General features: G+C 46.4%; 1 protein-coding gene across 6 annotated transcripts in view; it reads left to right on the top strand.

The window, feature by feature from the left end:
- Positions 1-6,665: 6,665 nt before the first annotated feature.
- The window catches only part of SOX21 (SRY-box transcription factor 21), a 10,410-nt gene continuing 4,721 nt past the window's right edge, over positions 6,666-12,354 (top strand). For 3 of the 6 annotated variants that reach the window (XM_054529157.2, XM_054529156.2, XM_054529154.2), the window contains exon 1: positions 6,666-12,354. This exon is cut by the window's right edge. In XM_054529157.2, the coding sequence (XP_054385132.2) occupies positions 8,119-8,949 (831 nt within the window). In that variant the 5' untranslated portion in view covers positions 6,666-8,118 and the 3' untranslated portion in view covers positions 8,950-12,354. The other 3 variants (XM_054529158.2, XM_002824366.5, XM_054529155.2) reach the window with 2 other exon arrangements.

Below are 12,354 nucleotides of genomic sequence, written 5' to 3'. Positions count from 1 at the left end.
CCCAGCATTTTGCAAGGCTGAGATGGGAGGATCTCTTGACCCCAGGAATTTGAGGCCAGCCTAGGCAACATAAAGAGACTCCATCTCTACAAAAAATAAAAAATTAGTGGACATAATGGGACACACCTGTGGTTCCAGCTACTTGGGAGGCTGAGATGGGAGGATATTGAGCCTGGGAGGTCAAGGCTTCAGTGAGTCATGATTATGCCCCAGCACTCCATCCCAGGCCACAGAGCGAGACCTTGTTTCAAAAGAGAGAGAGGGAGAGAGAGAGAGAGAGAGAGAGAGTAAGTATTTGGAACCTGACAATCTGTTCTAAGATTTATATAGAAATGCAAAGGCCAAGAATAGCCAAGATACTTTTGAATAAGATGAAAATGATGGGAGAACTTGCTCCTTATCAGAATTAAGATAGTGCAATATGGTGCAAAAATAGAAAAAATTTTAAACATGAAGCAAAATAGCTCAGAAACCAACTTACATCAATTTTATTTAGGGCAAAGGTAGCACACATGTGTGGTATAAAAATGCAATTTTTAAAATTGATGGTTCTAAAAAATTGACTATCCATATGGAAAAAACATCAAACCTCATACTATACATAAAAATCAATTTCAGATGGATGCTGGTAACACAGAAATGGCTCCTATAAGACCAACCCTCCTATAAATAATAAACTTGGGACAAAAATATAAAAACCTCTGAATGTCTAGAAAAAAAATCAAAAGTGAACAGAAACTCAAAGGGATCTACTTGGAAAAAGGGTAAAGCACAAGCGGGTTTCCCATTTTTACAGCTTTTCACTTGTACACATGTCCAACAGTAGACACAAACAAGAATGCATATAGCAGTCAGTTCATAATGGTTAAAAACTGAAGACAACCCACATGCTCATCAACACGACAGTAAGCAATAAACTGTGGTATATTTACATAACCAAATATTAGTAGCAGCTAAAATGAATAAATTACAGTGACATGCAGTAACATTGATGAATCCAAAGTTATACAATAAAGATTATATACAAAAGTTAGACAATAAAGATTACATACAAAAAATTTAACTTATGAAAACTTCTATGTTAAAAACACAATAAAATAAAAACATATTTTTAAAGCATACATCTAGATGAAAAACTATATAAACTATTCACAATAGCAAAGACTTGGAACCAACCCAAATGCCCATCAATGATAGACTAGATTAAGAAAATGTGGCACATATACACCATGGAATACTATGCAGCCATAAAAAAGGATGAGTTCATGTCCTTTGTAGGGACATGGACGCAGCTGGAAACCATCATTCTCAGCAAACTATCGCAAGGACAGAAAGCCAAACACCGCATGTTCTCACTCATAGGTGGGAATTGAACAATGAGAACACCTGGACACAGGAAGGGGAACATCACACACCGGGGCCTGTTGTGGGGTGGGGGGAGTGGGGAGGGATAGCATTAGGAGATATGCCTAATGTAAATGACGAGTTAATGGGTGCAGCACACCAACATGGCACATGTATACATATGTAACTAACCTGCATGTTGTGCACATGTACCCTAGAACTTAAAGTATACTAACAAAAAATAAATAAATAAATAAGTATTCTATATGTATTCTTAAAAAAAGAAAGCAAAACTATATAAAAATCAATGGAATGAAAATAGCTACATTGGGTTGGGGAAGGCGAGTGGAGAGTTTACTGGACAGATCATTTAGTTAGGTTTATTGGCAGATTTTATTTTGAGTGGTGGACTCATAAAAGCACTTGTTAAATTATTAAATATAACTAACTAAAGAAAACTAGGTCATTGATGGACCAATTATGAGAGTGTATCATGAATCACGAACTGTGATTAAACCAATTTTGTGTACTTGGGGTTCACAAAAGAAAGGTAGAAAGGGAGGGAAAGGCCGGACATCTAGGGTTGGGAGAAAATAAAGACTCAGATTAGATAACATTGTTGGAGCAGCCTTTGGCTATCAGAGAAAGGGTAAAGATTGGGTTTATTCAGGGCAGGCAATTGTTCAGTGTTTGCAGTGGGAGGCCTAGGGAGTGAGTGATAGTGGATTGCAGCTGACACCAAATCTGTGCTGAGGGCTACATGAGCAAGGGGAGGCCTGGCCCCAGAACAGCAGGGATGGGACTTAGAGAAACTGCTTCTTCTGATTGGGGTGTCGTTGTTGTGGGGTTGGAATGCCTTATTGAGGAGATTGCCACTGGGCTACTCCCTCGTAGAGGGAGTGGGGCGCTGAATGAGTCACAGAAAGCTTGGGGAAGTAGATAGAATTGAGAATCTGAGCTGGAAAGGGGCTGAGCCTTCCACTGGGACTCTAAGTGCTGGAGGTTAAAAACATCAGCTTAGTTCAAATCCCAATTCTTCCTCTTGTGGTTGTGTGACTTTAGGCAAGTTACTTACTCATCTGCTCTAAGGCTTCATTCCCCAGTCTGCAAATTGGAGATGGTAATGCTTACATCACAGGGTTTTCCTAAAAGTTAAATAGAATAATGTGTGCAAAAGGTGTGGTATCTTAAGAACTCAATAACTGATAGCTATTTTTTTTTTTATTCTTTTAAGAAGCAGAGCCGCTCAGCAATTTAGCTCTAAAGCAGACCCGTCGTTAGATAGGAACCTGAATCTGAGTGGGAGGAAAGCACAGGGCTGGGCAATCCAGAAGCTGGAAGAGGGGGACAGTCAGAGTGACTTCTGTAAAGCCAGAAGCATGGCTTATCTACCATCCTGCTGGGATATTTAAGATAACCTCCTTTCTCAGGTTTGTTCTTTCTCAAAATAAACGGGGGCATGGTTGGTGATTCATCATTCACAAGGAACCCCACCCTACCAAAAGCCAGTCTTCTCATGTAATAGCTACAGAAGGTTGGAAGTTTTCATTACCCAGGCCAATGACACCCTCACTATCCAACCCTCCTCATTCATTTCTAGTTTTGTTCAAGATTAGCTCCCTCTCACTTACAAAACAAAAAAGGTACTTATCCTAAGAAAATTATGCTTTTATAGGATTCTTGGGATTTGACATAGGTACTTTGTGAAGTTGTCTGTTTTGAATTATTTGTATTGTCTTTTTTCTCTTATTTTTTTTGTGGGGGGAGGTGCAAGAGGGGACTGTTTTTGACATTGTTTTTCCTGCTGTATCCTCTAGGTAAGGCTCCTTTTGAAAATGTCAGCCTGCTTGAGCCCTGCTCAGGAGACATCAGGAAATGTGTTCTCCATGATTGATCTGTATATTCCCAGTTTCCAAGTGTGGCAGGAACAGTGAGAATAAAAGGATACAAATCTCAAAAGGATAAAAAATTAGCAGGCACTGGTGAAGGGCCACTCTTACAGCCGTTGCTTTCCATCATGACTGTTGACCTCAAACAGCTCTTCTTGTCTCTTGGGCTTTACGGAGATCATGTGTTTGGGATTTTTCCCCCTTTTGGGGGCTAATAGGAGTGAGACCAGAGAACTGTGGCAAAAGCCTCAGGGTTGGCTGTTGTCACAGTCTTCTCATTTCCTTCTTAACAGGACAAACAGGCTATATCACCTCTCTATGCAGGTATGAAAGCTTCTGAATTCTTTCACTGCACTTGCTTAAGAACAGATCCCCAACATTCTCTAACAACAGCTGTCAGCTCTCAGTGTCCATGAATGATTATTTGGCCTCTGCACTTTGAAGGTATCACCTTCACTGCCCATCACGTCCATCTAGTCACCTCTCATTACCCCCTTGGCTTGCTGCTTTATCATCCCTATGGTTCTAGAGAAATGTGACAATGAGCCACCTAGGTGAAAATCCAATGAGAGAGAGGAGGATGAAACGATGGGGGACAATGATTCTGTTCACATTGGGACCCAAGTATTCTCCCCTCCCTTGTGGAAGAGAAAGCAAGCAAGCCAGCCTGTCGTGTTGCCAAGGTATTTTTTATTCCCCAACAATCTCATTGCTGCCTCCTAGTGAAAGTTTTAGAATTGAAAAGAGACTATTTTCTGGGGAGTATTGAAGGGAAAAAAGAGAAAACTGAATTTACACAGGCCCACAACTTTTTTTGAGGGAGTGTCACTCAGTTTCTGATTAGATACATTTGCGATCACATATATCACTGTGGCCACAAGGGAAATACAGACCCACACGACTTCTACTGATCAAATTACACGGTTCTTTAGGTGTTTACAATCAAGAGTTGACAAAATAAAGCCCATCAAACTTACAATTCTCTTTCAATTTATTTTCCTTCACTAATCACTCACACAGACTATTCCATTTCCTATACGCTGGGATTTTTTTCATCTTTAGGACAAAACTGAGCAAGAATAAAAATATACCTCTATCAATTCAAACACAAGATATGAGGATATGAATAGTGAATTTACATTTTGGTACATATGAATGAAAATGGCTTGAAAATTTACTTTGTTAAAAGCTCAACCAGATTCAGGCAAGAGGTGTGAAGGTTGGTTAATAACAGCAATGCCACGTTGCCTTTCTTTAATGCATGGCCGATTACGAGGGCTCTTTCTTTGGTTGTGAAGGGTTAGGCCAAGAATATTGATCCCCTGGAAGCCAAGAACTAAAACCAAATCTTTCCTATTTTGAAATGTGGGAAGTTTCATTTGGTGAATAGACAAGCACACAAATAGTCATTTTCTTCTTATGACACCTTTGTTTCCCACAATTCAACATTCTTGGACTTGAGAGTGTTCAAATTTGGCTCATTTAATATCACTAGACAGACAATATTGTAAAGGTATACTGGAAAAACTATATCCAAGGAACCTTACGTATATTATTCCTATAAGACATTGCACATATAAGCATACATTTCAATCATATATACAAACATTTCTTTCTAATGTAATAATTTATTGCAGTAGATTTTTACACTTAAATTTGAACAGTATAAAATCACTTAACTCACTAATATAAAACACATTTTCACAATCCTTCTCCCTTTTTATGTGTCAAAATAATTTTCACGATTAAATTTAACTTTATTCACAATATTTAGTGAATAACGGCTTTCATGTCTTGTGGCCTATATATACATATGTTCTTTATGTGCCAGTGTACAGTATTTTTGTCTCAAACCTATAAGTCAGTAGGTGAAAAGCTCGGGGATGATAATTTTGTAGTTTATCATCACAAAACAGTATATTTAATATTCCAGTCTATGTAATTACACATGCTAGTGTTTTCACATTGCTCCAGCCAGAGTCTGTGAATGACAAGAGTGTCTTTACAGAGCCTGTAAAGGAATATGGTTCTGGAGAAATCAGTCCAATTATTTTAACAATGCAAGGGCATAACTGATACAAAATAAGCATTTGTCAATACGACATCTTCAGAAAAACACAAACCCACATAGATGCCACTGCTGTTCACAGTTTTGTTATCATGACTGTAATTTTTAAGTCACTATTCTTTTATTAAAATGAACAAAACAAGCATAACTTTTACATAAATCTGATGGCCTGAAACAGTTTTAATTCACGTTCATAATTACAATCAAAGCTTTTGTGTCTGTGTGTGTGTGTGAATGAACTGAACAGAAATCGTGGGAAGACTTAAAGAGTTAACCGTTTGTAGATGTTCCTACTTGCACATACCGCAGGGCTAGGTCAAATCCAAACTGCCAAAGAAAGAAGGCAAGCAAGTTCTCCCTGAAGGGCAGGCCACCATGTGAGTAAAACCTCCAGACAGATCATGTTCTAAGTGTGCCGCAGCATACCAAGAAGTGAGGAAAATACGGAAACAGAATCATGCTGTTTGACTTCTGCATCGTGTTAACTATTTTTTTAAAAAAACTGCTCTAACTACTAAAGAAGGAAATTATGCTTAGCATAAAAATATTCCAGCATTGAGTGATTGGTACGTTTTACTTCTCTCTTCCAGGGAAACCACTTACACTTACTGATTTTAAACACCTTTACCTTAGCTGGGCATGTAAGTGAGACACTGTAAGTTAACTGTACCTTAAAGAGATCAGTATATAGATCGTTCTGGCGACCAGGATTACAACAAAAGACAAACAACACAGAATTTTTAAAGACCTGAATAGTCAGTCAAGGATGCATACTCTCAGCCTGGGCTAGCTCTTTTTCGGAAAGGTTGCCAAGAATGTCCTTATTCCCTCCAGAGTTATTTTTCACTCCACTACCTCTGACTGGGTACATCACCAGTGCAAGAAAATGCGAGAAGCATCTGTTTCTGTTGCAAGCAACACCCGGACCTCCAAGGAAAATGAGCACTTTCTTGCTAGGAACAGTCTCAAACATTTTCAAGGGTGAGTCTCCCCTTCCCCAGGTTTAACCCTCTTCCTCCGTAGTTGGAGAAGCTCTCCTACTCGTGCCCGCCGCCTTCTTCCTCCCGGCGAGGCTCCCAGGGCCGCAACCACGGCCGCAACCACGGCAGCTGCGCGCCAGGCCGGCCTGGGTAGCCGGGATGACACCAGGGGTTGCCAACGCCAAACAGTGCGCAGACTCCGCGGCGCGCTCCGGACTCTCCACTCGCCTAAACCTGCTCTCAAGTGAAAAGGAGTGGGAGGAGGAGGATTGGGAGGGGGCGGGGGGCGGAGGGGATCTGTTAATTCGAGGTCCTGGGGGTGTGGGAGCGGGAGGCGGCTCCGCTGATCCCTCCTCCCTCCCGGAGTCCCGGGCTCCACCTCCTCCGCAGGCCCCCAGATATACACACACAGCCGCGGCTGGACATGCACACCCAGTGCCGGCTCCGGGCGCGCACACACGCAGGTAGCCACACTCACCTGAGCCGGTGCAGAGGCCGGCCTGGGCTGGGAAGGGGCCCCCTGCGCCGCGGGAGTGGGGAGAGCGGGAGGTGCCACAGCGCGGACCTGCGAACTGAGGGGATGGCGCGTTTTCCTTAACTCTCCTCCAGCACCTCCGCCCCTGCTCCGGCTCGGCTCTGGCCACAGCAGCGAGGACAGAGGGGCCCCGGGCGCGGCGGACTTGCGGGCGCACGCTCCCAGGAGCGCGCCGAGAGGGGAGCCGCGGCGCAGGAAACTTGGGCGAAGTTAGTTGCAAGTGCCAGGCGGCTGCCGAGAAGAGCGAGGCGGGGACGCGGCCGGTGCCAGGCCTGCGGCGCCGCGTGGAGGCTGTGCTGCCCTCCGCGGCCGGCGAGCTCCGGGAGCCCTAAGTCGGCAGGTGCGCCTGAAGGGGCTCGGAGCGAACGGAGCCGGCATGGCGCGGGGGACCACCGGACGCGGCTCCTCGGCTAGCCGGGAGAATTTCCTCTGAGGCCGAGCGACCCACGCTTGCTCAAGCCTCATCCACCCTCCTTCCTCGCCCCACCCGTCAGTCCAGCAGCGGGAGAGGAAGACACGAGAGGCAGGTGCTGCGAGGGACAGCTCCCCGCTCCAAAAAAAAAAAAAAAAAAAAAAAAAAATCACCCAGCCGATTGGGGGTTTCCCATCGACGCACCCTGCCCGGAGCCAAGAAGACAGGCTGGTGCTGCTGTATTTGTATTTATATCCACTGCTGCGCTCTGCGTTCTCGTGGCACGCCTGGACACTCCTCCGCCTCCCCCTCCTCTTCCTCCTCCAGGGCCACCTCCCCGCCTTACCCACCCCCATCTGCTTCTGTCAAATGAGAAAGTCACCGAGGAGAACCCAAACACTCCAGCCGCTGAGAGCCCCCTTTGGCACTTGGCAGCACGCGGCGGCGGGCTCCTCGGCTCAACTTGGAGGAGTCTCCGCGACGCAACTTTTGGGGACGCTTTGCATTTAAGAGAGAGCGACCGAGGAGGAGGAGCGCTCTGCCCGGCCGCCGCTACCTGCGGGGAGCTCACCAGCAAACGCCACTGCAGACGAAGGACCCAAAGAACGTAAAGGGCAAACTGCCGCCGCGGGGAGGGGACACCGCCGAGAAGTTAGAGTGTCCCAGAGACAACCTGCCCGAGCGCTCGGCCGAAGACACTAGGGCGGCCCGGGGCGCGGCGTGGCCCTGGGCTGGTCCCCCAGCCCCCTCCTCCGGGGCGGGAGCGACGCCGGGGCGCGACGAGCCCCGGCCGGCCGAGCGGGTCCCCGCAGGCAGCCAACATTGATTTCCTCCGGGCCGAGGGCGAGGGCCCGGGCGGCGGCGGGCTGCAGCCGCGGCAGGGCGAGAGCATGTCCAAGCCGGTGGACCACGTCAAGCGGCCCATGAACGCCTTCATGGTGTGGTCGCGGGCTCAGCGGCGCAAGATGGCCCAGGAGAACCCCAAGATGCACAACTCGGAGATCAGCAAGCGCTTGGGCGCCGAGTGGAAACTGCTGACGGAGTCGGAGAAGCGGCCGTTCATCGACGAGGCCAAGCGTCTGCGCGCCATGCACATGAAGGAGCACCCCGACTACAAGTACCGGCCGCGGCGCAAGCCCAAGACGCTGCTCAAGAAGGACAAGTTCGCCTTCCCAGTGCCCTACGGCCTGGGCGGCGTGGCGGACGCCGAGCACCCTGCGCTCAAGGCGGGCGCCGGGCTGCACGCGGGAGCGGGCAGCGGCCTGGTGCCGGAGTCACTGCTCGCCAATCCCGAGAAGGCGGCCGCGGCCGCCGCCGCCGCCGCCGCGCGCGTCTTCTTCCCGCAGTCGGCCGCCGCCGCCGCCGCTGCCGCCGCCGCCGCCGCCGCGGGCAGCCCCTACTCTCTGCTCGACCTGGGCTCCAAGATGGCAGAGATCTCGTCGTCCTCGTCCGGTCTCCCGTACGCGTCGTCGCTGGGCTACCCGACCGCGGGCGCGGGCGCTTTCCACGGCGCGGCGGCGGCGGCTGCAGCGGCGGCCGCCGCCGCCGGGGGGCACACGCACTCGCACCCCAGCCCGGGCAACCCGGGCTACATGATCCCGTGCAACTGCAGCGCGTGGCCCAGCCCCGGGCTGCAGCCGCCGCTCGCCTACATCCTGCTGCCGGGCATGGGCAAGCCCCAGCTGGACCCCTACCCCGCGGCCTACGCTGCCGCGCTATGACCCCGCGGGGCCGCCTCGCGAGGACCGGTGTGCACACGTGTACATATGTATAGGTACGAGCGCTGCGGCCTCTCCGTGCGCCCTCCCGCGACCGGGGGCCGGGTTCGTGTGTACATAGAATGTATAGGTGCCAGGCAGAGGCAGAGAGGCCAGGCGGGGCAGGAGTGGCCAAGCGCGCGAGGGCGCGGGCGAGCAGGCCTGTGAATTCGCAGGATCATTTCAGACCCGCACTTCGGCAGCCAACTCGAAAGCAGGTGATTGTGTCCGGCAGCAGTTGGTGTTTGCTTTGCACTTCGGAACCTGTTGCGTTTTGACCCACGGAGGTGGAGGAGTAACTTTTTGACATGTTGGCCTTTCCAGTTTTGTTGGAAGTTTCATGGTCGGTTTTGTTTTTGTTTCTCATTCTTCTTCCTCGCCCCTGAGCCCCCCAACCCCCAACCCCCTCCCGGTCCGTGTTGCATGCACGCTGTTCAAATGTGAGGTCTGAAATGGCTGGCACACGGGAAAAGCTGCTTGTGTCATTCGTTTCTGGGAGTGGGATGGCTCTGAGCAGCCTCGCCTCCCTGTTTATACTATTTGAACTTTGCAGATCTCTGTTCTCTCAAGCAGAACTCCCAGACCGGATCCATTCTTGACCAGGACCGGCTCGAATCTGGCCTTTTGTGTGAGATGATCACGGTTTCTTTTGTTTATCACGCCATATGCAAATCAGAGCAAGAGCTCTTTCTCAAGAGCAAGAAACGCAAACAAGAAATATTTGTGAGATGAAAGTTGTCAATTGGATTTTCTTCCTAAACAAACAACAACAACAAACTACTAGAAGTCTCCCTGAGTCCACTCGCTTGGATTTCTGACACAGTTTACAAAAAAGGAAAAAGGCACTGTTCCTATTTTCCCTTATGGCTGAGTTCACCTTAAGATTGTAAATGTGTATATGTCAGTGAAAACATTGAGGCTTGGAAAATGTGTTATTTTCGTTGCCCTAAGTTTGAGTCGACTTTAGACTCAAAAACATTTTGAGCGAATATAAAAGTTAACTTTTAAAAATTGCGAAACTATTTCCGAATCGCAATTTTATCGAAAATTAAATCAGACTTTTTTGTCTGGTAATTATATATTTATTATTTAGCAAAACTGAAGAAAAAAAGCACAGAATTGTTTCAACAGATGTCTCTCATTTTCAGCTAGCATGTCTCTCCCAAGTTGAGCTGGTTTAATGTGTTTTGGATTTCCCTCCTCAATTGGCTCATTTTTTAGATCACCTGCAATTCATTTGCAAATTGCAATAAAACACATTTTAGAAAAAAGGAACCATCAATTATTAGCTTTGTTTTGTTTCTTTTTAAATGTATATATTTTGACTAATGTTTGTGAATGAAGTTGGCTAACATGTATTTAGTTTCATTTTGGCTTTATGTAATATAAAGTTTTTAAAATTTTAAGTATGGTTTTAACCTTTATGTGTAAATGATTTTCTTGTGTGACCTTCTAATTTAATGTTAGACGTCTAAGGTATATCTGTAAATTAGAATCCGACTATCACTCTGTTCATTTTTTTTTTTTTGAACAAAGAGTTTAAATAAAGCCTGAACCAGGGAAAAGAGAAAAATCTTCTATTTCTTGTTGAGTTCCTAACAAGATTTTTATCTGAATTGCCCTTACGTGCCTGGTCCAGGTGAAGTGTAAGGTATCCTCCAAAGGCACCCTTTGTTTCACTTTTGAATAGATTTACTAGGAAATCTAAATCAAGCCATTGTTATTCAGAGCCAAAAACCTGATTTATCACAATTTTAATCGTGAATAGGAAAGAAGATTTTTAAAAAGCCCAAGTTGTTATATTAGCTTTAACAACAACAAAAAAAAAGGCATTCATGAACCAGTAGAACAGAGCCCATTGAAAACATCCAGACTTTTCAAAGCATTTCACCAGTTTCTAGTAACATTTTAAGAGGGGAAAGTTGCTTGACCACTTTATCTTGTTAGTAGAGCCCCACCACTTAAATCAGTGTAATTTGTTCTCCTATCTTTGGGGTATTCCTTGTTGACACCTTAAGGTTTTATTTGGAAGGATAATCACTACTAACGACAAAGTACAACTTTTGACCTCTTTAGGACTTAATTTTGTTATGCTAATCGCATTAAAGTAGAAGTATAACATTCAAATGGAGAGGGTTGGATTTCTAGGGCTAGACAAATTTCTACTAAAGTTGGAAAAATCATAAAAGATTTTAATTTTAGACAAGAAATAGAAGACTGTCAGAAAAAAAAATAACAATAGGAAGATCTCGCCCCCTCGCAACCAAAATGGAAATTCTCAAGATACTATATACAAGTCTTAAACCAGTTTCCCCATTGAGACCATCTCTGGAGCTGCACGTCTTTATAAACGACCCAAGTCTTTAAAGTCATTGTTTTCCCCCAACGGAATAATATTTTAAAAACCATGAAAAGTTTTGGAAATGTGAGAAATAGGCTCTGCTGGTTTGACCCTGATTCACTAATTAAAATGATCCCTCTCCTGTTATTCCCTGAGCTCTTTGCAATATTATAAGTTAATTCATATGGTTCTGAGCGATTATGCAAAACTAATTTGGACTGTCCAGGGGTAATTATCCCTGACACGGTTAATTAAATCCTTTCAAGGCTTCGTCTTTCCCTTTTGTAGCAGCCCATCCCTTCTCAACACGGAACTTCCTGCGGCTCGCTGGAAATCACCCCAGCCCTAAATCTTAGTTACCACCCTGAGCCTTCCAGCTCGGCTGCCTCCTCGGCCTGAAGATTCCCCGCCTCCTCCCGCCCCCTCCCCTTTTCCCAAAGATCAGCGTTTTCTGGGAGAAACGCTCCGGAGTTGTTGATGAATGAGAAGAGGACTGGAAAGATGGGTAAGAGGAGGGGTGAGGATGCCGGGGGTGAGCACCGGGGTCATATCGCCAACAGATTGTGCGGCTGTTTGAGGACCTCCACAGGCCCCACAGACTCGTTTATCACCCATTCTGACTCCAGTGGTCTTGCTAACAAGTTGGAGGGTTTTGCGCCTGCAGAGAGCCTCCTGCCAAGTTAGACTGTGCAGAAGTAAGGGGTTGGAGCGGGGGGAGCGGCTCCGGGGCAAGAGGGCGTAGAGAAAGGCCCGGGGGTGGGTGGTGTAAGCGTCTGAAAGTGGCCCACAAATGCAGCGCTGTGATTGGGCAGAGAGCTGCTGCTGGCTCGCGATCTCTATCTCCATCTCTTTATCTATCTCCATCTCTCTCCGTTTCTCCATTTTCTTTCTTTCCTTCTCCTTCCTTCCTTCCATCTTTCTTCTTTCCCTTCCTTTTATTCTTCTATTTTCGTTTCTTTTCAAGGTTGTTTTTTTTAAAGCCATGATGCAATTTCTTTGGTATTCACCGTTGCCCCAAAACTTGAAGC

Source organism: Pongo abelii, chromosome 14, assembly GCF_028885655.2.
Source record: "Pongo abelii isolate AG06213 chromosome 14, NHGRI_mPonAbe1-v2.0_pri, whole genome shotgun sequence".
Classification (NCBI taxonomy): Eukaryota; Metazoa; Chordata; class Mammalia; order Primates; family Hominidae; genus Pongo; species Pongo abelii.
Note: the sequence above shows the minus strand (reverse complement) of the source record. Positions and strands in the feature narration are given on the sequence as shown.